Consider the following 27,418-nt stretch of genomic DNA (forward strand, 5'->3'; position numbering starts at 1 on the left):
GGCCTTGGTGCGGAGCTCCGTGCCGACGGGGGGCCCTGCCTCCTGAGGAGCTGTGCCAGCTCCACACACAGTGACAACGTGGGGAAGGAGAATCACCTCAGTGAGCAGGGAGCTCTCTCACTAAAGGAAGCACTTTTCAGACATGTGACTCTGTTACCAGTTGTCTGAGACCCACCAGGGTCCGGCCTCGACTCCGAGGGTCTCACCTCTGTGAACTCATGGAAGACCCGGTCACTCTGGTGAGCTCCGATCGTGACTTCTGGGAGGTAGACAGGAATGGTTGTGTAATTCAGCACCTCCAACTTGTTCTGAACCCTAAAAAATAAGGCAAATGTGATCACACTACACACCAAAAAAATATATAATAAAACAAGCTACAAGGCCGATTTTTAAAAAGTCCATATTAAAAAACTCATACATTCAAATAAGCAGCACTCATTCCCAAGCCGTCATCTGAGAAGCAGAACCTGCAGCCCAAGGACCGGGCTGGTGGAACAGCTCCCCTGGAACGACTTCCCAGTCTCACGGCCGTGACAGCTGCCTTTCGGGAACAGATACAATTTCGAAAACATGAAAAAGGAGCCACAGTGTGCCTTAAACATGGGTATGGCAGGAACAGAAAGCTAAAGGCAAACACCATGTATTACGGTGCCACACACAGGGGATGCTCTCATGAACAATTTGCAAAATGAACGAGGCTTGAGGGAAAGAATGGCGAGTGCCTCTCGCCCCTCCACAGTTCCCCCTCTGTGCCTCGCCCTGATGCCTGATCCGGGGCGCGGGGCTGACAAGGGCTCCAAGGCACCGGGTGTGGGGCAGGGGTGGTGGACCGCCCCGCGGGACCCCCCGTTGCACCCTCGCCCATAAGCGTCCTGTTCACTGCTCTTCTCGGCACCGAGAAACACAAACCAGAGGACATGCTCCTTGCTTCACCATTTTATTTTAAACGCTAAAATATTCATACTTTGTTATAATTTGCTTGTTTTAAATTAAATTTAGTCTGACTATAACCACTACACTTGAAGATGAAAGCATTTTGAGGGCTTCTAGAAATGTTAAAAAAAAGTCTCCTCTCAAGGGCTCAAAGAAAACAATTATTTTAAACGGCCCCTTCCCACTAATGACTGACAAAGGCAGAAGACGCTTCTGCTTGTCATGGTCCAAATGGAAGCTCTTCAGACATACCGGGCTCCCAGCCACTTGGGGAGAAAGGGCCCAGGCCCGCCCCCCGCCCCCAAGGCCTCTCCCACAGAGGACCGCAGGGACCACCAAGGCCGGGCAGGCTGAGTGCGCGTGGACGGGTGGCACAGGCACACCCGAGCGTCACCGTCAGGCCGTGCCACACGGACGACCACTAACAATCCAGTAACCAAATGTCACTCCAGCAAACGCTGCCGGACACCTGTTTTCCTCGGCGTGTCTGTGTGGACGCGCACTGACCTTGCACATGGCTGTAATGCACTCAAAGATGAGACTTTCTCAGTTTTAACAGGGAGCTGGTTGTAGACGATCTTTTGAAAGCGCATATCAATAATGTGAAGTACACATCTTTCATTTTTAACACAAATAAAATTACTCTATATTTATCCTATAAAGATACTTTTTAAAGTGATCTCACAGTAAGCAATTTCAACTAAAAACGAAGCTTGTATTCCTGAGTGTTAACAAGTACAGGGTGGGGTATGATCTGGTTTTCTCTCTAGCTTGAAAAAGCCTCAAAAAACACTGAAAAATTGGAAAGACCCGTCTGGCCCGGGAACTTGTGTGCAGTAGTCAGAGCAGCAGCGCCACCTACGTTTCATCTGGCAGAACTGCCGTCTACACACAACCCCCAGCGAGGGTAATCTCGGAACAAGTACCTTCAGCTGTTTTGAAGCTTAAAAAAATGATCCACGGCGACTGCTCCGCAGCTCACCTGCCCTCAGCCAAGCTGCTCTTTGACTCTACGACGGGAGAAATCGAGGGCCCCGAGGAGCCCACGGCGCCCCTCTCCAGTCAGCCCCAGGTCTCGACCCCCAACAGGCCAGACACGCTCCAGATGGAAGATGAGTCAGGAGCGAAGACAACAGGAAGCCTCCATGCCTCAGGAGGCAAAGGGCGGAGAAAGGAAACATTCTGCTCCCAGAGCCCTCAGTCTAGTTAAGGAGACGCAGAGCTGAGCACACCCGCCCAACACCAGAAGCCGGGGGGCCGGCGCGAAGGACCGAGCGCCGAGTCCAGTCTGCAGCACCAGGAGCTCTGCCGCCTCATTCCAAGCAGAAGACAGAAAGAAGTAACACAGCAAATCGTGACGCACGGCGCGAACGGCCTCCCAACTGACAGAACGCCACACTTCCTGCTAAAACACGCCCAGAGCATATTTTTCAGTTTCTCCTGAACTGCAAAGTTGTCTGAAGCCCCAGCTTCTGACACCAAACGCACACCCTGCAGAGGGCGCAGCACTGGAGTCTCCTGTGAGGAACACAGCCTCCAGGGCTCAGAGGAAACAGGTCTCAGTGATGAAGCAAGCAAGGGCGGGGTGGGGGCAGGCTCGGGAGGGGCTGAGGGAGGAGGCTCAGGGCCCGGGGGAGGGAGGCCTGACTGGTAGTGAGTCACCAGCTCAGGGATGAAGCCCACCAGGGCTGTGCCGGTAAGTCAGCACACCAAACGTGATCAAGGCTGAAAAACCAGCACGCACACGTACGTAATCATACACCAACACCCGTCACCGAGATGGTACAAAAATGCTCTAAGCCATAATCTGGTTGGGTTCTGGACAAAATGAGTGTAACTGGTAAATGGGATGTTTACCATAATTACCTTAGAAAACTGGTCATAATTTTCACTTGAGTCCCCTAAAGTAAGAAATGGTGCTTAGGCGGAAAAAAAAACACACATGTAATTACCATTGTAAACTGTCATGAAATATCCCGAGGAGGCAGAGGAGTAAAACCCGGGAGAACAGACGAGCAATGGCATTTACAGTGAAAACAGCTAACTGCACGCTTACAAAACTGCATTTGTAAGCTCCGAGGGAACTACAGGGTCCTTCTCTCTGCTCTGGTGCCAGCATAACTGAATAACTAGTCAGATCATGAACTTATTAACATGTGGATTTGGACATGGTCTGGAATCTTAACTAACACACACTCCAGATTACGTTTAGAAATTGCCCTGCACTCACTGCCCACGGAAGGCACGGAAGCCTTCGCACACGGCCTCGTCTCAGCGACATGTTCCACGTGCACGTTCCACATGCTCTGCCCAGCAGCAGCCAGCACTTGCAGGAATCACACATAAATCCAGATAAAACGACAGCCTGGAAAAGTGAAGAGAAGGGCTCCAGGAGGAAGGTGAAGACAGCCATGCTCAGAAGGAGGCTCAGGTTTCTGGACAGTTACGGGGCAGGTGGGCAAGGGCACAGACTCAGGAGATGGTTTGTATCCTGACGAGGAGTCTGCAGAACCTGATGACCAGGACTCTGAATTAATTCTAGGAAATGAAACTTGGATTCGGGCCTAAACAAAGATACACCACTGAAGGCCTGAGTAAAGAAAAACAGGGTCGCTGTGACATTTTACGAAAATTAACCTGGCGGGCACGCACACAAGGAGTGGGAGGGATGAAGAAACAACTGACCGAGGACCGGGGATCAGGAACGAGGGGCTTGAACCCCAAGGGCAGCAGAGGGAAGGAAGGAGACTCACTGGAGCCCAGCAGCCTCTCATGTGGGACTCGGCGGAAGGTGGGGGGCAGCAGGGAAAGAGGATTCGAGCAGAGGACCGCAGGGGAGGAGGCACCATCCCACCAGGACTCACGCCTGAGCCGGGGGGAGGGCGGGACGGCCGTGCCCAGGGCCCAGGGCCCCCCCGCCCCCCACCGTCCCGTGGCCAGGGCACAGTGCACTGTCTGGTTTCCTCCCCTGTAAAGTGAGGGGCCCCTCAGGAGAGCTGTGGGATCAGGAAATGCTCCTCAGACACCTTCCCGGTGCGGTGCTGGCACCCACTGAGTACCTAGGATTAAGGCTGAGACCGCGAGGTTTCGGCCACAGGTGGAGCGCTACGCAGAGGTGACAGGAGGGGGTTCAGGCAGACCGGGCTCACTTGCTCTTCGCAGATACTGAGTCTGTCACAAACTGGAGGTTTGTGGCAATCCTGCGTTGTCAGAGGATGGGTAACGTTTTTTAGCGATGAAGTATTTTTTAATTAAAGTATGTACTTTTTTCCTGACATGTTATTGCATACTTATCAGACTACAGTTTGCTGCAGACATAACATTTATATGCGTTGGGAGACCAAGAAATTCACGTGACTCACTTTACTGTGCTATTCCCTCCCCTGTGCTGGTCTGCAGGTGAGCCGCGGGATCTCTGCAGTCCGTCTCTGCAGGTGTTTTTTAAACAAGGTTCAGGATGATATATAGTACATAGTATCATTTAGGTAAATTTACAAAAACATATACATATGTAACTATCTAAACAAAAAACAAAGTTACCCCCGAGCTCTAAACAACAAGAGGGCTCCAGGTTCAGCTCCAACAAGTAAAGAGCCGGGACACTGTTGCTTGTGTCCCGACGGGGAAGGGAGCTGAGAAGAACGAGCGCCCATCGCTGGTCCTGGAGTAACAGCACAACAGCGCGCTGGGCGATCAGGGCACACAGAAGAGCGCGACGGACGGCAGGCACGCCACGAGGGGCCCTGCCCCCTGAGGCGGCAGCGCCACCTGGGAGCAGACAGAGGAGGACGGGAAACCGCAACAACGCTTCACAAAGCACAGCTGAAGTGCTGACAGAGGGCAAAGTGGACTCACAGAACGTCCAGTTAGAGCCAGAAAAGGCAGGAAAAGGGGCGGGGGAAGGAAACAAAGAACAAGCGCAGCAGCTGGAAAGCAGCGACCAGCACAGCAACGCACCAACACTCACTTTCAACCGACCGTCCAAGCTGTGTCACGGCCTGAGAGATTACACACAAGGCCCAGCCAGATGTCACCCACGAGAAACACACTTCAAATCCAGAGGCTCAGGCTGAGGGTGAAGGGGTGGCCAACAGGGACTGAGAGCTGGAAAGACACTCGGGCTCCGGACGAAGCCGGCTTCAGGACGAGAACGCGCACCGGGGGAGGGCGCGCCGGGAGACGTGAGCGCCCCGAGCGCGACGTGGCCAGCAGCGCAGCACTGCCCACGGGGCAGAGGTGAGCAAAACTCGAAGGGGAAACAGAGGTTAAAGCCACGCGGTTAAAGCCTCCAACACTCCCCCCAGCGACGGCCAGACCGGCGGGCGGAAGAGCAGCAAGGACACGGACGGCCCGGACCCCACGCCGCCCGCCTGACTCGGGGACGTCTGCATAGCAGCAGCACAGCGCCCCCTCACCACCCGGGACCGTCGGGGAGGACAGCTTCCGACCACGCAGCGTCCTACCCAGCGTGAGGGCAGAGCCCTCACCGGGCGTGCGCTCGGGCCACAAAGGAACCAGGCCTGAGGGACAGCGACAGCATCGAGCGCTCACGTGAGAAAAGAGAGACCCGGAGTCAGCCATCCCAGCTCCGCCCTCAGGAAACCAGAGAAACGACAGCTGACGCCTAAAGGAAGCAGATTAAAAAGGCGATGAAACCGGAGCAGGTAATGAAATGGAAAACGAGAGGACAACTGCAGAAACCAGCAAAGCACGAAGCTGGTTCTCTGAAAAGATCCATAAGCACGAAGGGAGGGTCCAGAGGACAAGTGAACAGGCAATGAAGCCACAGACCGGAGCGCCCGTGAGTCGCAGAGAAAGGCAGAAGCTCTTCTTTGGTCTCGAGCCACAAGTTCTTGCGGCTTCTCGTGCTAGCCACAATGCCTTAGTGAGGGCGCGAGGAGACGGGCACGAGGGCGCCGGCCGGGGCACAGCTTCTGGAAAACAGGCTCACAGCAGCAGCATTTAAGTGTGCCCACACGGCCTGCCCTGGTAGCTCCACTTTTATACTTTAAGAAAGTAACCTGAAGTGGAGCAAAAGGAAGGACGACAGAATTATAGATGCGAAAAAATGGAAATAACCCAAGTGACCGACCCTGGAGAAACGGTAAATGGGTTATGCCGTGTCTCGAGGTCAACAGCTCTTCCTGTGAAGGGCCGGCCAGTAAATACTTGAGGCCGCGATGGCCGCTCCAGGGCTTCACATCCGCACTTTCGCCTCCTTCCGCTCCTTCGAACATGTGAGAACCACTCCTCGCCGCTGAGGCCTGGGTGGGCCCCGCAGGCCCCGCTCTGGCAGCCCTGACATGTATCAGTCAGTGGATTTATGGGCATGAGGAGCCATTGAAAAATCAAATTTGTAAATATTTGACACAGGGACATGCTCACGTTAAACCCAGACCGCGGAGACACACAGGAGACCCTCGGGCACCCCTGAGCGCCCACGCCCTAGACGACAGGAGGGGCCGCGTGGCTCAGGGCCGGCCCGCGCCGGGCGGCAGTCACAGGGGGCCTAGCTCACCCGGACTTCTGTCTCCCAGCCTCCTCTCCCGAGAGCCGCGACTCTGCCCCCCAGCCCACGCGGCCCGACTTCCCTCACGGCCCTCACCGGGCGGACTGCGCAGCTACACTCACCCAGCTCCCTGCCCTCGTGCTCGCTGGGCACGCCCCCGCCCGACCACGCCCAGAGCCCCGCCTCGCCTGGAGAGAGCCCCCCCACCTCACACTCACGCCCCTGTCCGCCGGCGGCCCCTTTCCCCGACCACTCCTCTCCCCACCGCCTAGACAGCATCCTAGGGCTGAATCCCTCCTCAAGCCTCCAGTGCGGCCCCTCCCGCCCGCACTGCCACTCTGGGCTGATGACCTGTCTCCCATCTCATGATGAAGACCGAAGCCGCCTGGAGAGAAGCTCCGCGCGCCCACAGTGCACACCTGCTTCCCTGACCCTCACCGCCCGCCGTCTGGACCCCGGCGCCACAAGCCGGGACTGCCCTCCGGTGCACTAGCGGCACGCCCTCTCGCAGCCACCCACACCCTCCTCCAGGACGCTCCTGTTCTCTCTGCTCAATACCCACCCCTCCAACCATAGCATCTTTCCGATTGGTACAAAATAGGCTTTCTTCCATCTTAAAAGGCAAAAACACAACTGTAAAAAAATGAATAAAACTCTAAGTCTTAGTTTTAATAACTGTATCGAGCGAGAGGTTCAAAAGGAAGAATTACTCTTTCAAGCATCAGACAGAAAACTAACGGCAGTCAGTTTCTCTACACAAGCTCATATTTGGATGCATCCAAGTGGAAAAAATACAAGGGCATTAACTATGGAGAGAAAAACCGACCCAGCAGAGTTGTCTGCACAGGGGAGACCCACACTGCCGTCCCGGCCCAGCTCTGCTGGCGCTCACCCCGAGGGCCGCAGGGCGGCGTGGCCACCGAGGCAGGAGGGAGGCCACAGGAGGTCAGCCCCAACGTGTGCCCCCAGCACTGACCTGGCCCCGCCGGTGTGTGTGCCCCGGGCGCCGACAGCGGGGGCTGAGCCCCCAGCATGGCCCCGCCCGGGGGCACAATGCGGGTGGGCTCCATGGGCCTCCTCATGAGGGGAAGCCACTGGTCGTCGCAGGAAAGTTCATTTCCTGGGCGCAGGTCTGCCTTCCCTGCTCGGAACGCGTCTACCAGAAGCACAGCTCACGCGCCCGCAGAACAACCCTAGGCCACTGCCGTAGACACAGCAGCCCAGACGGTCTTCCTCGGCCGGAGCTCGATCCCCACGCGCGGGGCGAAGGCCCGCCTCCCCCCGGGGCCTGGAACCTCAGTCGTCACCAGAGCATAGGTGCTGACGTGACCCGCCCAGGAAAACACCTGGGCGCTCGCTCAGCGTCTAGTGGGCTTTCCGGGCAAAATACTGCCAAGTTACTGCGCTTCTCATGCTGAACAAAGTGGCATGCTCAGCATACCCCCTCACGTCCGCCGTGGCCTCCCCACCCCCGGCACCGGGCTCCCGCCACAGTGGCCGGGCCGCTGTGCACACCCTCCCGCTGTGCCTCTGCCTCAGAACCTCTCCGCCTGTGAGCGCCCATGCCCCGTGCCCACCCCCAGACACAAGGCCCAGGCCTCACACACTCGGGAAACTTCCCCAGGCGTGCCCTGTCACTCGCACCCCAGCCACTCCCTGCCCATCTCTCAGGGCCACCTTTCTTCACAGCCGTTAGTACCACCTAGGTTCTACTGATTTGGGGGTTCTCTATCTTCCCCACAAAACGCATCTTCAATGACAGCAGGACTTTTATTTGATACCATAGCCCCTAAATCTGGAATCATGCCTGCCTCACGGTGGGAGCAAAGTATTTGTTGAATTAATAACTGCAATCACTTAATTCACCGCCAGAACAGAGGAAGTAAGAGGCTGTGCGGAGGGGACGGGGTGCACACCGCTGTACCCGGGGGCCTGAGGCACAGCTACTTCAGGATTCTGGAGCGCCTGCCCCAGGCAAAGTCCCAGCCTTGAAAAGACAGCCCCCCCGCCCCCACACAGCACCCACGCCCGGGGACTCACAGCATCCTCAGGTTGTGAAACTTGCGGTCGTCCTGCTCCAGCCACGGGCCCTTGTCGTACCTCAGGTACTCAATGTCCTCCACCACCTGGACAGAGGAATGTCGTGAGAAGACGTCTGGTACACGATAAACCAAGTGCCTGGCAGGGAGGGTCAGAGTAGGGAAGTCAAAAAGAACTGGAGTCAGACAGGCAGCCGGCAGTGAGGCGGGGCTGGGTGTGACCCCGGCGTGGGCCCTGGCCCGGCCTGCCCAGCGGCGGTGTGGAGACGAGCTGGCAGGTCCGGAGACGAGGAGCTGGGGCAGGGAGGGTCAAGACCACGGAGGAAGACCCGCACCCCGCCTGACTCCTCATTCCCGCCCACGTAACTCTACTCCAGAGGGTGCAGCGCAGCCCCTCAGGGCAGTATCGCAACCGGAAAACAAATGCGTTTCTTGGAGAGGGCCTGCGACCCACGGCCTGGGGTCCGCGCAGCTCGGCCCCCCAGGGGGCGCCTTTCAGACAAGTCCTCCCCCAGGCACAGCCAAGCCGGGCCGCTCCTCAGGCTTCCAGAACCTGAGCGCATTCAATTACGGACTCAGATAGTAACACAGGCTTAGACAATGTGCTCTTCTCCTGCGGAGGTACCTGCCCTCGGACGGTCCGTCGAGGGCTGAACACGACCTAGACGCAGACAAGGCAGCAGCACAGAGGAGACTGTCGGGAAGGAGACGAAGCGCAGCTGGATCTGGCCGAGCAGGAGGCCCTTCCGACAGAATCTCAGGGCGGGGCCGGGGTGCAGGGACAGGGCACGGGGCCGGGCGTAGAACCGCCAGCCTGCCTGCCGGCCTCCGTCCCTCTCTACCCCGCGCCAGGGGGCAGCAGCCACGCTGCCCTGCCTTCTCTGTGTGCTCTCACCACCTGCACCTCAACCCAGACCACAAAGCCTGTATTTTCTTCTAGAATTTTTTGTATCTTGTTTTGTTTTTTAGTAACTTATGCTTAATAAAGGATATAAAATACGGACTTTTTAAAAAAAACAAATGGATGGTCAATTGCCTCAGTATCACTTAAGAAACAGCCCGCTTCCTCTACCTTACCTTTCGCCATCCTTTAAAGCACCAACTGCACCAAAACACAGGCGCACACACGGACGGGCGCACGTGTGCACCTGTCTCTGGGCTCCTTTCTGCTTCACTAAGCTATTTATTAGCTCTTGTACGAATACTGCAGCGCCTTCATTACCATAATTTTCATATTTACTTTTGAGAAGGAAAACGTTCCTGTGCTGTTCTTTATCAATTTGTTTGGCTATTACTCGTTAAGTTCTCCTGAAAATTGGAGAGATTGACCTGCACTTCATGAGTGCAACTACTGATCTGGGGCAAGCTAGTATCTTTATACAGGTGAGCCCTGAACAGCACGCCCCACACAATCAAACATCTGAGCACACCTTATGGTCGCCCCCTACACGGGGCTCCCCCACACCTGCAGTTCCGAGCAGGACCACGGGGTTCACTACGGAAAAACACCCATGTGTAAGTGCATGCGTGTGTTCAAGCCCACGCTGCTCGAGGGTCAGTCTCTCAATCTCTCCTGTTAACTACACCCACTTTGAGTTTTACTGTCTGCTTAACAAAAATGTTGGGGCAGGTAACCCAAGGTCCTCTGTATCTTCACCACTCCGTAATTTTAGGATCCTAGAAACTGAGTATTTTAAAAGAAAATCAAAAGCTCACCACCGGGTGTGCGATGGGTTGCCTCGGTACTCCTTTTAGGTTATAAAATACAGACGCCTCCAAGACCAATAGGAGCTAAACTCATCACCTGATCTGTAAAACTCCCGTATGTGAAGCAAAGTTCAGAACAATCACAATCTCTCAGCCATCGTCTTACCCTTCCTGCATCTTGAGCTCCCCTGGCATCGTACTGCAGAGCCTCACAACTCTCACTGTAAGAAAAAGCAAGATGACGTTTCACGTAAATTTTCCAAGTGTCCGCTCCTATACAAATGAACACATGACATCCTGGCTCCAGCTCTAAACATCACCTCACGTTCACATAACAGCAACAGGCTCACGGGGGACTGGTGACGGACGGTGAGCCGGAAGTAGGGACATGCTGCAGGCTGGACAGCGACCCCTGCAGGTCTGTTCCCTGACTTCCCCTCTGACTGGACTGCCCCTCACCGCACGGGCACGAGACCAGTGTCTACAGGGGACAGGGACACTGTAGGGACGGGACGGTCATCTCTGCCGCCACACAAGCCACCTGCGCTGCAGTGCTTGTCACAGGGACGTACAGGAGCCCAGGGCCTCAGGGGACAGACGGCAGAGAGCCGCCAAATGGCGCTGGAGGCCGGGAGCGGGGGCATCGCACTTGAGCTCCTAGAACTTCAGAGACAAGTGAAGCCCTCAGAATAACCGGTGTCAACCAAATTAAGCAACAGGATGGCAGCAACTCAGTCCCCTTGGTCCCTGCTCCTTGATCTGGACACTGAAAACTCACACTGGGTCCCGGAAGGAGGGCGACAGCAGAGCGAGCTTCCAGCACCCTTGCCCACTGCCTCACCGCACCTACCAGCCAGGCAACGACCAAAACCCACCTCCTGGCAAGTGTGTCCCTGTCTCTGCCACCAGCCCCAGACTTCAGGCCGCCACCCAGGCCAGAAGCTGGCGAGGCTGCCCAGATCGGGAGCCCCCACTGGCTCACCTCATCTCGGGGAGGAAGGCCGTCTTGTAGGCGTTCTCGATGTCCTGGAGGTAGGCGGGGGTGATCTTCATCTCATGTGGCTGCAACAGACAGACACAGCGTGCAACGTTTAGACTTTTTTCTTTCTCCTGTGCTCGTGCAAAACGTGAAACCACCAAAGAACACTGTTTCCCCAGAACAAGTCAAGCTGGGCATTTGACTTCGGGGGAACTTGGGGCGTTAGAAAGGGGCCCCAGTACCAGCCAGAACAGTTCTCATCCTGCTGCAGCGAGCACCGGTCGGCCCAGGTGAACCCACGGCTGGACTTCTTTTACAGACTCTAAGGTGCGTACTCAGAACAGGGCCAGAAAGGCGCCCGTTCTGGTTATGCCCGGCTCCCTGTTCCGCTGTGCGCTTGCGTGCAGGCGGTGACGACTAGACAGTGCAAGGGGGATGGCCCACCTCCCCCCATCGACCCCCAAGCCCCTCCTCTGTCCCCGACTCTCTCCAACCCCCACCCCCCACTCCTCCCCTCTCCCACTTCCCTTTCATGGGAAGTTCGCTAGGCCAATCTCAGAACGTCACAGCTCCAACTGCGCGCGGCACGCTCCCACACTAAAAGCCTCTCCTTGTTGAGCGATGCTAATGGCCAAGTTATCTTTCGCCTTGTTTTTCTTCATGGCATTTGCCTTCACTTCACGTATTTCTTATTTTCTTGTCTACCGTTAAGTCTCTCCCACTAGAACAGGAGAATACACATGTACTAATGACACCACGTTCCTTTGATAAAGTATCTTTTTCTTAGACACAGTGGTAACTTCAGCTTGGGACAGTATTCATCAAATACTGAAAAATTTAAAAAGTTCATAGCTCTAATTTGTTCCTCAAAATTGTTTCTGAAATATTGTTATCCAGGTTACAAAACAGTTATCTAGAGAATTCTATGCATATACCTTCATATTTCTCAATAAATGTCACTTTTATAAGCGAAAGTATTCAAAGCTACTCCCCGGAGGGTGAGCACCTCTGACTTGCAGTTCCCTCCTCCTGCCACTTGGTGGGCTGTTCCCCAAGTCTTACACCCACCCTAGGAGCAAACTGTCGGGCAACATAACGCACAGCCGGTAAACAGCAGGGGAGCCCACGCCACGTGTGTGTTCACTGCCACACGGGGGAGGCGGCTGGGAGTCCCAGCAAAGGACGACTGGGCTTCTCTGCGGCCCTTCCGGGACCTGCCATTGGGGCACTCACTGAGCACCTACAAGAATCCCAGCTCTGAGGACGGGCTCGGGAGCGGCAAACACACAGGAAAAGACTCTAAGTGGCAGCGATCCTCCCAGACAGAACTGGTCATCAGGGCGAAGACCGTCTGTGCTGGCCCCTGCGTCACGCCTGTGGCGCCGCGGGAATTCGAAGTGCGGGGCTTCCAGGCACCTGACTGCCTCAGCCAACGTAAGAGTAAATGAACATGTGTGGAGACAGCCGCTCCGCTGCTCCAGAACCACTGAGCAGGAGAAAGAGGAAGAGAGGCCCAGCTGAGCTACACGGATGGGGGCGGCACACCGAGAGGAGAGTAGAAACCATTTTCAGCTCGCAGGTAACAGGGCACGAAAAGCCCGTCAGAAAACAGAACGGTTCGGGGCTGAGGGAGGTGGTCAGGAGCACGCCCATCCGTACAGAACAGCCCAGGGACAGGGGGACTGGGCAGCCCTGGTGGAGAGCAGCAAGTGACCCGGGGTCTCCTCCATCCACCGCACAAGTGCCTGCTCCTCGCGGACCAAGGGGCGGGCCCATCCCTGCGAAGGCGGTCGGCAGGGCACGGTCCTCGACTACAAACGCCACTGTCAGGCGCTGATCTAGGTCAGAAGTAAAGGACACAAAAAAGGAGGCGGGTCCTGGAGTTAGAGGCTGAGTTACATTTCCTTTCTTCTGAATCCGGCTCTGGATCTCGGGAACCGGCACATCAATGTAGATGACCACGTGCGGGGGCAGGTACTTGGAGATGGTGATCTTCTTCACCTGGTTGTAGTGGTCCACACCTGCACGAGAGAGGCGCCACCCATCATCCGACAGTCCGGACAGCCTCCAGACACCAATAAAATGGCAAAGGCATATGCGGCCCTTGGAGCCACAGAGCAACCTGCAAACCATGTACTGCTCACGGCTGTGACCACTGGCCGCAGTCACCAGGTATGAGGGTGCCTGGGCACCCCCAGCGCTCACAGCGCCCCCAAAAAGCAATGCTTCTCCTCCTCAGGTCTACAGACCTAGGTGCCAGGCCAGAGACATTAGCCAGCTTACACGAAGTCCAACACTGGGATTCAAACCCCAGCCTGAGAGCTTTCTAGAGGCCAAGTGTCCCCTGGCCACACTTAAGGGGACACCTTTACTTTTTCAGCCTCCTGGCCCTCCAGGTCCTCCTCACGCGGGGCCCCCACCAGCCCAGGCAGGCCCACTTTTACTCTCCCACAAAGCTGACCGCAGGGTTTGCCCACTGCATGACCCCCGTATCTCAGGTCACCCTGCTCAGAAACACCCCACTGCGCACTGCGGGCCGCCCCTCGGGGGCCCCACCCGACCCAACCTCTTCCCAGCAGGCCTCCTCTTCCCTGACTTCCCTTCCCCAGATGCAGCCTTCAGACAAGCGAGCGCAAACCGAGCCACGCGCCTCCCGTGCCCAGCACCTTCAGTTAAGCTTGGCGCCCCAGGACTCAGGGAAGCCCAAGCAGCCCGGCCGAGTGCACGCCCTGCCAGTGCAGCCCTGCCTGCCTCTCCCGCGCCGCCAGCCGCTGCTCCTCGCTGCCCCAGAGCCAACACCAGCACTGCGCCGACGCAGCTGCACTGCTGACAGCTGGCCTGGGGCTGGCTCCTCAAGGACGCTGCCCCGACACCCCGTCCCCCCGCGGCTCAGACGTCCCTGGCACGCTTCTGCAGCAAACGGGAGCAACGCCGGGGGGCCAGCAGGTGCATTCACTGCAGCTAAGCCTCTGTGTTGCTTTCAGGCACCCCCCCCTTGCCCATCTCCGCCCCAGAATCCCAGGAGCCTTGTCTCGCCCACCCTCCTGTCCTCACCTCAGGCAGAGCCTGGCACACAGCCTGCACCCAGCAACGCTGGCTGACTGGCCCCAACGGCTATCCAAGTGTCTATGGGATACAGCGCCGGGGGCAGAAGCAGGGCTCTGGCACACAGGGCCACCCAGACACAGGATGGGCACACAGACCAAGAGCAGCCTCACCTCCAAGTCCTCGCTTCTCTCTCCCATTCAAGAACCGACAGCTCTTACTCTGGGCCCCAGATTTGAGCCGCCCGCCAGCTCCAGGCAGCCCAGCTCGCAGCTGAAAATGGCCACAGGCGCACAGGCCATGCTCTGTCAACAACAACAGCCCCGCCCGGCGCGCTCCTAGCTGCGGGCAGCCTGGCCCAACCTCACGTGCCCCTCACTCCTCGTGGCCAGCCTGCTTCAACCAGAGGTCTTCTTTCTCATCCACTCTCAACACCCCCCAGCACAGTGCTTCTGTCCCCATGCAGCACACCAGCACGTGCTGGAGAGGAGGAAAGGACGATGATGCTGGCTGCCGCCGGGGCAGGTGAAGAGAATGAGACTCCTGATCACCCAGAGGGAAGGCGAGTCTGCAGAGCCTTCAGGAACGGCACCCCTGCCAGGAAGGCTGGCCGCCAGCCCGGACTCACACTGCTTCCGGATGAAGCCTTGTCTGTGCATCGCCTCCACGAACACGAAGTCGCTGTAGATAGAGCGCTCCAACACCACGCCTTGTCCTGTTTAAAACCATGGGAACAAAAATCGAAAATCAGACAGACAACAAATGAAGCAATGGGAACTAGTTTTTTCATTTTAGAAATAGAAATAATACATCATTTGTAATTCCATTTCCATACCAACATTTTCAAAACACACATGCCCTTCTAAGTGAGAAATCCTTTCCAAAAACTATACTTTTTCAGTTTTGGCGATGCAACACTCTTTCAGCTACGACAAAAGCATCCAGCTAACAGAGGAAAGTGTTTATTTTAAAACCACAGGTTGGCCCCATACCTGAGCGATGCCCGCTGCAATCCTGCTCCCACCCCAACCGCTCAGCAAGACCCCAGGGTCATCCTGCCTGCCCACTCTCTCCCCCACACCCCAGGTATCGGAGAACCACCAGCTTCCTCCACCCACCCACACCCAGTCCACTGACCTCCTCACCTGACTCCGCCCTCTCCCCAGGCACTCTCACCTCAGCAGAAGGCATCTTTAAAACAGTCAGACTGTTACTCTGCTACCCAAACCTCGGACGGTGTCCTCTCTCCTTCAGAGGGAAGACAACATCCCCTGGAGACCTGGCCATCTCGCCCAGGCTACTTCTCTGAGCCCATCCCCGCCCTGCTCACTGCGCTCCCGATGGTCCCCGATGGTCATTCAGCACACAGAGCAGCACAGCCACTCAGAGCATGGGTCCCCAGGGGCCCCTGGACCCCCATCTCCCCGGCTCAGCCTAGCCCTGCCCAAACTCCAACTTGCTCTAATCCCCGCACTGAAAGGTGAGCCCCAGGAGGGGGCCAGGCTTTACCTCCCACCGGTGCCCAGGGTCCCGGAATGCACCTGGCACACAGGGGGCACCCACTTGATACTTAATGAACAAGTTAACGCAACAGAAAAGGAAACAAGTTTTCATTTAAGATGTTTCCTCTTAATTCTAAGAAACAGGGAGTCCTGACAGAAGGCTGACGGATTCTTCCAAGAGGATCTGGAGTGAGGGAGGGTCAGCATGAACTCCCAGCTGCTCAGCGAGCCGGCTGCTGGCAGAGAACAGCAATGACTGCGTTTCTCCTTTAGAGCAACACGAACCCCGGCCAGGACCTCCATTCGGGTACCAGCACTGCTACCGTCAGAGGCAGGAGAACAAGCTAGCCCCCAGACCTGCTGCACGTGCTCGGACGGCGGACACCACCCTGGTCTGGTGGCGCACCTGTCTACTCGGGACCCCTGGGAGCACGGGCGAGGTGCTGAACCAGCTCAGTCGGTTCCCTGGGAGCCATGTCAGGAACAGCTCTCACGCTCAGACCCCATGAAGCAGATCCTCTAGGGGGCAGCTGAGCTGTCTGTAAAGAAGCTCACCCAGGACTCTGCCAGCCGACAGGGTGTGGCAACCAAGGCAACACAGAGCTCATACAAAGCCCCAGTGCCACCGCCCACCCACACATGCCGTCTGCTTCTGCCCTCAGACTGGGAAGCACAGAGCTCGGGGCCTCCGCCAAGCACTGGCAGTATCTGAACGATCCTTGGCGTGTTCTGGGGTCAGGGCGGAGCTCACCCTGCAGGATGTCCCCAGGCTGAAGCAGCCTCGCCTGGGTCCCAACCTCCTTCCATGCTCTGTCAACAACCTGAGCTCCCGCCCTAACTGTCCTCCCTCCCTCCCCCTCCTAACTTTGCACCCTGACCCCAGCTCCCAGATTTCAGACCTTGCTGCCCCCATATACAGCCCTTGGGCATTTCTTGCCTGGGTCGGACGACTCCCAGAGACCCACTCCTCTTCCCGTAAGGGCCCAGGGGGCCTTGCCAGTTCGCCTGCCCCACCTCTGCCTTCTTCTCAACGTTTAACTTTTACCCTGTGGATCGAGGGTAAATTCGAGCCCATCTCTGGGCCCTCAGAGACAACCCTGTGTTGTTGCGTCCGCATCTCTGCATGACACACGGCCCCGTCTTCACGAGTGTGATCCCGCGGCCTCCCAGGCACCCATCGTTGCGACGCATCGCGTCGGCACGCCTGGAGCAGTGGCACGAAGTCCCGGACAGCCCGCAGACCTCACCAAATGAAAGTGATGCTAAGGGACCTGTATTCTACAGCAGCAACAGCGTGGACCTCAGAGTGCATGATGCTACTGGGAAGACAGAGCCTGCCTCATCAAACAGCCTCCTGGAAAGCTCTGACCAGCGGCCGTCCGAGATGACCGAACCGAGACCAGGGCTGGAGCGGAGCGCAGAGCGTGCGCGCCCGCGGCGGGGGCGGGGCGGGGCGGGGCGGGGCGGGCGCGCACCCGTGCTCAGCAGGTGCTCCAGCGCGTCCGCGTACTGCAGGAGGCGGCTGGCGAACAGCCAGGACTGCAGGCGGTAGCTGTTGCCGTCGTTGCTTCTCGGGTCGTCGTAAAACTTCTCCAGACTGCAGTTGCCGCCGAACTGCAGGTCCAGGGCTCTTCCGTCCCCAGTAGTGCTGTCCGCATAGTGGATCCCTGCTTCCGGGAAGTGCCTGAGGCCTGCGGGGAGAAGCCACCTGATCAGACTCCGCGGCTGCCTCACGCCCCTCGCGAGCAGCGGGGGCTGCTCCGAAGAGCATCGCTGGGCCGGTCGGCGAAGGCCTGCGCTCTTGGAGTGTAACAGGGACACACGAGACACGGAAGACACAGGTCCCAAACCCTCGTGTGCGGGCAGCATGAAGCTAAAGGGCCGCACTGTGCCCTCCGCCTGAGAGGGGAGCCGCCCACAACTCGGGCGCCCGCCGCGCGCGGGTGGGCCACGGCCTGTCAGATACGGAGGACGCGCGACGGACGCCGCCTGCTCCCGGAGCGAGGAAGCGCGAGGCCTGGCCTCGCAGTAGCCGGCCGTGTGACAGCAGCTGCTTGCGGACGTCACCCGTCTGTAAGTCTGTCAGTGAGGGCGGCAAAATCAAGGAACTGCTCGCGTTTAAGTGCTCTGCTTACATCATCAAGGTAAAATTCCAACTCACATTGACAACCAGCATGGATTTTTAAAACTGTGCAAATCCAGAAGACAGAAAACAGCTTTTCCAGTGGGGAAGGTACAGGTCAGGGGTAGAGCACGTGCTTAGCAGGCACGACGTCCTGGGTTCTAGTCCCAGCACCTCCATTAAACAAAACAAAACAGCTCCTCCAGTAAGTATCCCCCAAACTATGAAATACCTACCTTAGGCCCAGTTCTACCTATTCAATATTAAAGTAAAACCAAACTCAAGTAAGTAACTGTGTATCAGAAAAAGCTGTTATTCTGCACGGCAGAAATTCTTACCTAGTCTCTCTGCTATTTCTTTCGCAAGCTTGCCTTTTCCAGAACATAAATTGCCATCTACAGTTATCACTCTGCTGTTCTCCGTCAGTTTTTTGGTTGTTTTTTCACCAAGTATGAAGGCCAAAGGGCCATACTGCAGCCCGCACTGTACACTTGTATGAATTCCTCCCTGAAAAACACAACGTCACACAACAGCACAACGTGAGCATTCTGTTTACTGTCGGCATTGGCGACAATGAGGTAAAAATGCCAAGACCCCTGGTGACAGAAAAGGCCACACCGACGTCTTCATTACCTATCTGTGTTATTACCACTCTCGCCCCACCCCCAACATAAGGTTATAAAGGCACGGGACTGTCTGGTTTGATCACTGCTAAATCCCCAGGGCCTGGTACAGTGGCTCGAACAGAACATACTTACCATGTTCAGTAAAACTGGATGGATGGATGGATGGATGGATGGGGGAAAGGCAGGGAGGAGGGGGCTGGGGGAGGCGGGGAGGAAGGGAATAAAGAACACCTCTCCAGTCCAGGCTTCTGTCCTGAGCTCTGGAGCTGCTTACCTCATGCCTTTAAACAGCTCTAACGTCCTAGATGTCCTGAAAGCACCTGACAGCTAACAGACCTAAAACTGAATGTAAGCTCTGCATTTCCATACCCTCAACCTGCTGTCCCTCACAAACTCCCCACCCACCAAGCAAAACGGAGCAAAGACAAGAGTCGAGCCGTCTTTGATATCCTCTCCGTCCTCCAAAGCCATAATCACTCACAAACCCTACTAACCCTCACTCCTACATCTCTCTGGCCAATGTCCCCTCCCTGCCACCACCGCACGGACTCTGCGCACCTCCTCACATCTCTTGCCTACAACGCAAACGCCTGCTGCATCTCCTGTCTTCGCCCATCCATTCTCCACACTGAAACTAACACCCTCCACCCACATAAAAAAGGAAAAGGGACACAGTCAAAGGCAAACAACTGGGATCTGATCAGCTCGTTTACAGACTGCAGGTCAGTAAGAGCTGACAGGGGCCAGGGCTGACTTGGGGCAGAGCTGACTCTTGAGCAACATGGTTTGAACCACACAGGTCCACTGACACGGGGGTTTTTTCAGCAGGAAATACTGTGGTGCTACACTATCTGTGGTTGGTGGAATCCTTGATTCAGAACTGTGGACACAGGGAACCGCGGACACGGAGAGCTCACTGTGACTTACACATCAAGTTTCGACTGCGTGGAGAGTCAGTCGGCACTCCTAGCCCCTGCGCTGCTCAAGGGTAAACTGTGTTAAAAACAGCCAATAACCATAGAAAAACGTTCAACCTTGCTACAAAAAGCAAACAAGCAGAAGATTACTAACAAGGAGAAAACACCCTTTCATGCATCAAACTGATAAACACTTAATTTTTTTTTAATGGTGACATGCAGCATTGGGGTTGGACAAAGTCCACGTAAACTGCTACTGGTAATGTAAACCTAGGTGTGGGCCCGGAGCTATCAGGAGTCTATCCTGAGGAAATGTGCACAGATCTGTGCGAAGATCCACCTGCAAAGATGCTCAATGAAGTGTAGTTTATAGCATCAAAAATGTAAACAGAAACCCTTAATTTCCAAAAACGGAGTACTAAAAAATTAAGGTATACCCCTATTATGGAACACTAAGTACTCACTAAAGTAATAAAATACGGTACTATGGAATAAAAAAGAATATTAAATAATATCAAGATTTTTTTCAGTTCTGATTTGCTTGATTCAGTCTTGATTACTGAAGGGGAGGGATAAAAACAGGTCACAAAGAGAATGCAAAGAAAATAACAATTAAAAAATGGGCAAAAGATGTGAACAGACATCACAAAAGACATCTGAGTGGCAAATAAGCACATTAAACTACACTCAAATCATGTTATCAGGTAACTGCAAATTAAAACAGAAAGATGCTACTGCACGCTTACTAGAATAGATAAAAATCCAAGTAACTGCCAACTCCAAACGCTGGGAGAACACAGAGCAACGAGAGTGCTCATTCATGGCTGTGGGAACGCAAAACGGTACAGCCACTTTGGAAGGTGGTTTGGCAGTTTCTTATAAAACTAAACACAAGTCTTACCAGCAATTCCCACAAAGAAATCTGCAAACACATGATGACAGCAGTCTTCTTCATGACTGCCAAAAAACTGGAAGCAACCACGATGTCTTTCAATAGTTAAATGGATAAACTGTGATACATTAAATAATGGAACATTATTCAGCAATAAAAAGAAATGAGATGTCAAGCCACAAAATAACAGGAGGAATATATCAAGTGCTCATAGATAAATAAATAAATAAATAGATAGATAAAATCGAGGTGACTTTAAAAAACAAACAAACAAAGTGCTCATAGAAATAATGCCACCCAAAGGCCCAGTGACAGGAGAACGGGCTAGTAAATGGCAGGATACTCTCTATATATTCCAAAAATCTCAAATCCCAACACCTCCTGAATACCTGATTACTGAGCAGCAGCTCTGTGTCACTCACTCAGTTAACCACTCACTCGGCAAGTCTTTACTAGACGCCCATACTGTGCAGAGCCCTTTTTCTAGACAATGGGGGTGCAGCCGGGAGCCAAGACTTCACAGGATGACGCACAAAAAAGCAATTGTACAGCACACTAAGTAAGTGCTGTGGTGAGAGCGTGGTTTTGGGGTAGGATGTATGTTAAAACGAGTGGTCATGGAACCCTTGCAGAAAGAGTGACACTGAATAAAGACTGGAAAGCAGTGGCCACGTGGACATCTGGAAGAGGGTTTCTTGGGCAGAGGGAACGGTAGGTGCCAATGCCCTGAGGCAAGAACACCACAAGGTCAGCAAGTCCCGTGTAGCTGGTGCCCAGTGGCCTGGATCGGGAAAGAGTAGCAGATAAGTGAGGGGTGTTAATCATGTTGGTACTGTGCACTCCAGAAATTAATCACTCTCTCCTCTAGGTTACCTCTGAGCCACGTGCAAACTGTTCCCATCTGTGTCCCCAACTTGAATATATCAGAGATGTGGCACAAAGCAGGTGCACAATGATGTCTGAATAAAGCAATCAACTGTTTGCGGACTTCGAAGTCTTCAGAAAGTGCTCTTTTATAGTTACGGTGTTCTTCTCTTTAATTTCCCACCCTCAGTCCCATTTTTCTACTCTCTGGAATCACACGGAGTAAGTGATCTTTATGACACATTTCCAGTTCCTTCAATTACCTCTCAAGTAACAAGCTGATTCCCTTTTCATCTTACTCATTTTTGTCTGGACCTACCGAAGTTCATCTGTGTCCCCTGTAGAGAGCAGCTCCCAGACGGAAACAGTTACAGGCGGGTTCCCTGGTGTGTGCATTGCAGCAGAGTATCACCTCCCCTAGTCTGGGGCTCTCACTTCCACTAACACAGCGAAGGACACTGGGTATTATAAAGACAAGCAGCTTTCTCCCCCTGTTTCTTTCCTTCTCTTTTGCAGCCTGAGTCATCTTCTAAAAATATTTATATGACTTTTTAATAAGACTATTGACTGTTCTGTTCGAAATCCTTTGCTAATCAAAATCCTTAGCACAAAGGTCAAGTCCCTTTACAATTTGACACCGATGTTGCTCCAGCCACTAGCAAACAAAGAAGCTATGATACAGCCAGTCATAAAATAAAGTTCTGCTCAGGTTTTCAGGCACAGTTCATTTGCTTCTCGTGTGGCCGCTGCACTGTCATTCCACTGTTCTCTACCACAGGAAGTTCTAACCTTCCCGATCTAACCTGAAAGTCTTCTGTCATTTCTGCTCAACGTCATTATCACCCCTTAGCTGGCGCTCGACAGAGCCGCCGCATGAATTAATGAGTGAATGAACGCGCCCGCCCCAGGCTCCTCTGGGCGCACCCACAGCTCACACGTCCGTCGCACCACTGCACCGAGTAATGGCACCTGCAGACCGGCCTCCTACAGCAGGGCCGCCAGGCGGCCCATTCACCTCCATGCCCCAGCGTTCTGCCTGGAGCTCAGAGGAAACGGCCTGGAGAAGCGTGTGGCCCCTCCGAGGTCTGCCCTCGCGACCCAGAACCAAACCCTCCAGGGGGCCGTGGGGTCCCCCCGAGAATGGCCCTGGGAGCCGCCGCCCGGAGGCCCGGGGAGGAGAGGAAGGGGCGGCGCCAGGACAGGCCAGGTCCCCACCCGCGGCCCCCGCCCGCCGCCGCCTCACCGCGCGCTGGGCGACTCCCGCGAGGGCGCGCGAGGTCGCGGACGCGGACGCCGGGGCCAGTCTCAGCAGCCTCAAGGCCATGGCTCCGCCGTCTGCACCGGCTCAAGGACCCGAGGGGTCGCGGTCGCGACGGGGTCCTCTCCCGCTGCCGGCGCGCCGCCGTGACGTCACGGCCGGGCTGCCCGCGCCGCGCCTGTCGGGAACGTCCGGGCGGCCGCCCCGGCGCAGGCGCAGGCGCAGAGAGCGCCCTCGATGGCTGACCGGCGGTCCGTGGGCTCTCTCCTTCTCCTCAACCGGGCTCCGCGGTACCCGCCGGCCGGGCTGGGCTGGGGGCCGCGGGAAAGGCGCTACGAAGGCTCCGGGCGGTTCCGCGGAGGGCCGGTGCGCCGCCCGCGCCCTGCGGGAAGGGCCGCCGGGCTTTGAGGTCGGGCGGGGGCGGGGGCGGGGGCGGGAGGGGCGGGGGGTGAGGCCGCCGCAGACCCTGCAGGTCCCGCGGCGCCGCATCCCAGGTCTGGGACGCCCCCACCCTCCCGGTTCCCGAGACCCGCAGGTGCGGACCGCAGAGTCACCCTCTGGCGTGTCCCTGTAGCTCGCTGACCGTCCGAGCCGGGAAGGTGGCCTGGCGCTGCGGCGGGGAGGGTTGGGGGAAGGAGCGGAAGTGTGAGAGCGGACACACGGTGAGCGCGGGAGGACGGACCGTGGACTGGCCTTGCCGCCCCTCGGTGCTCGTCCGGGCCCAGCAGGGCCGGCCTGGCCGAGGCCGCGCGTCCTGCCGCCCTCCAGCGCCGTCTCCCCGCCCGCGTCGCGGCTGCGGTACAAGAGGTCTCTCTGCTGGTGTTGACGCCGTGAGTCACGTGCAGACAAAAGCCATCCTCCTTTCACCGTTAGAGTCAGCCTCTCCGAGGACTGGGGTCCTCAGCCCTCTCAGGTTGGTACAAGTGACTCTAGTGTGAGGTTTCTTTCCTGCACGTGCCGGTTGAAAAGGATTTAGGATCTTCATGCTCCCCCTCGGGCTTGCTGGTTTTAACACCCTGAGTTTCCTTTCATTTAACTTCCATTTGGTTTTCACTTTTCAGAATGCTCAGAGTTGTGAAAACGAAGGTCCCTTCAGTGGGCGTTTCTCTAATAAGAGGATTCCTCCTTGTCCAAAATACAGAGTCCTGGTCCCCAGCACCCGAGGGCCTGACTTAGAAGATCTGGGGTGGGCTCTGAAATCTGCTTAACGAGCTTCCTGTTAATTCTGATATAAATGATCCACATTGAGAGAAACACAGCTCTACACCCTGCATTTCCTGAGAGCAGGGGCCGCATCCAGACCCGCCACCACCGTGTCCCTGCCCCAGGCAAAGCTCCCGACAGTCACGGGCGCACCACGAGCACGGCGGGCAAGCGCACGTCCAGCGAGCAGGTGTGAGCAGGGGCCCCAGGTCCCCTGGCCCTGTGGGGCCGCCTCTTACCGCCCAAGGCCTGGCTCCACGTTCCGACACCCCCGGGAAGCCAGCGTGCTTTCCAGCGCGTCTGAGAGCGGAGGGGCGAGGCGTAGAGGGAGGGGGCGCCTCCCTGTCGGGTCCTCTCATCTTGCTCCGTTACCCATGCCCTCCGCATCCTGCCTCTGGGCCCGCGGTGGTCTCCCCCAGCTTCACCCCAGGCAAAGACAGCCCTCACCTCACTTCCCAAGGTGAAGTTCTGCGTTCAGCTCCTTTTACTGATGGCATGCTGAAGAAGGGAGAGAGATCCCAGCAGGAAACAAAATAACCTTAAGTATCAGAGATCACTTGCCTAAGGTTTCTTGAACAACTCTGCCATTCGGAATCGTGGTACATCTTCTCGGCCCTTTATCCACCACTCTATTTTGGGAATGCCTCTCTGTCAAGGGTCTTTCCAGGCCTGGCCTCCTCTCCTTCCTGGTTCCCGCCTCCACAGATGGCTTCTGAGATGGGGCAGGAGGCAGCATCCCTGGGGCCGGGCCTCCTCGGGGCTCTTAACACACATTTGTCGTCAGTATTGCAGAGAGACTTGCTTTGTTATAGATAATGTTCCCCAACTACTTTTTGAAAACCGAAACTTTATAAACAGGAGTGCTCTTGAATCTAGAATAAGCTGAGCTCCTGGTGCACAGAAATCAAGGCTGTGTTTCAGGGTCCCTACTTAGAAGACCATTCACATAACTGTCTACTGTGGGATCCGGGCCTCCAGCCGCAACCAGGCACTGCCCTTCCCTGCCCAGAAACAGTGCACTCAGGAAGGTCACTTCCAGGTGAGCTGTGTTTATGGATCTGTCTTCCAATTGTAATCCTGTCCAGCTTCTGTTTGGTTTATCACTTAACTACTGCAGTGAAACCAAATGAGAGAAAACCCAACATTAGTTTATAAGAAAAAGTTGATGTTTCCAGGTCAATAGGAGATACTTTTAAACCCACAGTAAAAAAATATACTTGCATCACCCTGAAGTCACATAAGGTGCAACTGTTTACTAATTAATCCTCTGGTAAAGAACATCTACAAAAACCCACAGCTAACATCGTACCTAACGGTGAAAGACTGGTGGCGTCCTAACCCTCCTAAGACAGGGACAGGCCAGGGTGCCTGCCCTCCCCACTCCAGTTTGGCAGAGCGCTGGGCGTTCTAACCAATGCAATTAGGCAGCGGCAAAAAGGATGTTAAAGGCAGACGGATTGGAAAGGAAGAAGTAAGACTTTCTGTATTTGTAGATAACATGATTGTTTATGTAGAAATCCCAAAGAAATCTATAAAACATTCCTAGAGGTAGTAAGTAAATTCAGCAAGATTGCAGGTTACGAAGTCAACACACAAAAACACAGTCCCTTTCTGTATACTAACAACAAACAAATGCAATACCATTTATAATTGCTCCAAAAAATGTAGTATTTAGGTATAAACCTAGCAAGACAGGTATAAATCTAGCAAAACATGTACAGGGTCTGTATGCTGAAAACTACAAAACACTGGTGAAAGCAGTCAAAGAAAACCTCAGTGATTGGGGAGACTGTTCATGGACGGGAAGACTCAACACAGCAACGATGCTAGTTCTCCCCAAATTGATCTATAGGTTTAATGCTATTCTTATCAAAATCTCAACAAGACTTTTTGTAGACAAAGATACGCTTATAATAAAACGTTATGGCAATATACAGGCCCCAGAATAGCCACAGTCATTTGGGCAAAGAAGACTAAAATGGGAAGAGTCATCATTCTTCTAGAGCTAAGGATACAGCTACGTTAATCACAACCATGTGATTTTGGCAGACGGACAGACATAGATCAGAGGGTCCAGAAACAAGCCAACACACACGTTCTCAACTGATACTTCACAAAGATGCAGTACAGTTCAGCAAAGGAATGAGAGCCGTTTGAACAAGCGGTGTTGCAGCAGCTGGGCATCCACGGGCCAGAAAACAAACCTCGACATGACCTTCACCCCCTATGCCCAAATTAACTCAGGATGGATCATGGGCTTAGCTGTAAATGTACAGCGATAAAGCTTTTAGAATGAAAGCCGTAGAGGAAAACCTGCAGGACCTCGGACAGGAGGAGCGTTCTTGAGCTTGGCATCAAGAGCAAAACACACAGAAGGAGAACTTGGCAAACTGGACCTCATCAACATTTTTTTAAAAAGTTTTGCTCTGTGAGAAACCCTAAGAGGATGAAAAGGCAAACCCTGGGGGCAGGTGGGGTGGACACAAACCACGTATGTGACAAAGCCCTTGTATCTAGGTCACATAAAGAAATCTCAGAACTGAACAGTGAGAAACAAATAATCCAATTAGAAAGTGGGCAGAAGACCTGAAGAGACGTTCCATAGACGAGGTTACACCGACGGCCAGTGAGTGCGTGAAGAGGTGTTCAGCATCATTACCACTGAGAAATGCAAATAAAATCCGCAGTGAGATGCCACTGCACACCTACGAGAAAGAGCAAATTCAAAAAGTAGTGATACCGTGGAACCCAGATCACGCCTTCACAGCGAACGTGGCTGTGGAACGGCACGGCCACTCTGCTAAAGAGCTTGGCAGTTTCCAAACTGACAGAACTAAAGCTGAAATGAGCTGTAACACAACCGAGCAGTTACAGCGTGAAACGTCAGCCTCATAGAAGCGAGGATGCAGGTTTGCAGAGAAACTGGAGTGAGTGAGCACAGCAGCTTCGTTCCTAGCAGCCGAAAACGGGACCGCTGACTTGCTCCTCGGAGGCAAAGAGCTGAACAGAGTGGTGCAGCGCCACTGCGGAGCGCTGCTCGCAGCACGAACAAGTAGATGCGGGTACGTGCGGCAGCCCGGACAGACCTCGAGACAGTTACGTTGAGTGAAGAAAGCCAAGCTCAAGAGATGGCCTGCAGTGTAAAACTGCTCATGCGACACCCCTGGAATAACCAAACTAAAGAGACAGAGAGCAGACTGGTGGTCGCTGGCGGCTAGGAAGCGGGGTGTGAGTGATGGAGACGCATATCTTGCGGGTGGTGGTCCGTGACGCCACCCAGGTGGTAAATTGCATGCGGTTACACACACACACATGCACACGCACACAGGCGAATGCGTGTGTAACTGCAGAATCTGAGAAAGATCCGTGGGTTGCGTTGGAGTCGGTGTCTGTGGCTGACGCTGTGCTGCACCCTTGCAGGACAGTGCCGTCGGGGAGGACGGTGAAGGGTGCACAGGACCTCCCTCTGCATTTCTTTGAAACTTCCTGTGAATCCATAATTGTGTTCTATGTACCAGTAACAGAGAAAGAGAGATAAACAGTTAAAACTTCAACTTTTAACAGTAAAAAGTGAAAAAGAAAGGATGCCATTTGCGTTAGAATCTTTTTAAGAAAACCCAAAACTCAAATCTCCAGAACGACGTGAAAGGCCATACACTGAGGACTACAAAGCTGCACTGAGAAATTGAAGGACTTGTAGCTGAATTGAGGAGATGCCTCATTTTGGATTAAAAGTCTCAAAGTTGTAAAAAGATGACAGTTATCTTCAAATTGATCTATAGATTTCATGCAGTCCCAGTAAAAATCCCCCCGAAATTTCTC

General features: G+C 54.8%; 1 protein-coding gene across 1 annotated transcript in view; it reads right to left on the bottom strand.

Moving 5' to 3' along the window:
• The window catches only part of NDUFA10 (NADH:ubiquinone oxidoreductase subunit A10), a 32,449-nt gene extending 9,913 nt beyond the window's left edge, over nt 1-22,536 (bottom strand). Inside the window, exons 1-9 of the mRNA XM_072961977.1 lie at nt 22,379-22,536; nt 18,175-18,343; nt 17,190-17,405; nt 14,841-14,927; nt 13,067-13,188; nt 11,171-11,250; nt 10,355-10,409; nt 8,483-8,568; nt 207-315 (exon numbers count right to left, since the gene is read on the bottom strand). Of these exons, the coding sequence (XP_072818078.1) occupies nt 207-315; nt 8,483-8,568; nt 10,355-10,409; nt 11,171-11,250; nt 13,067-13,188; nt 14,841-14,927; nt 17,190-17,405; nt 18,175-18,343; nt 22,379-22,459 (1,005 nt within the window). The 5' untranslated portion in view covers nt 22,460-22,536. The remainder of the gene's footprint in view (nt 1-206; nt 316-8,482; nt 8,569-10,354; nt 10,410-11,170; nt 11,251-13,066; nt 13,189-14,840; nt 14,928-17,189; nt 17,406-18,174; nt 18,344-22,378) is intronic.
• Nucleotides 22,537-27,418: the final 4,882 nt, after the last annotated feature.

The sequence above is a fragment of the Vicugna pacos genome, chromosome 5, assembly GCF_048564905.1.
Source record: "Vicugna pacos chromosome 5, VicPac4, whole genome shotgun sequence".
Classification (NCBI taxonomy): Eukaryota; Metazoa; Chordata; class Mammalia; order Artiodactyla; family Camelidae; genus Vicugna; species Vicugna pacos.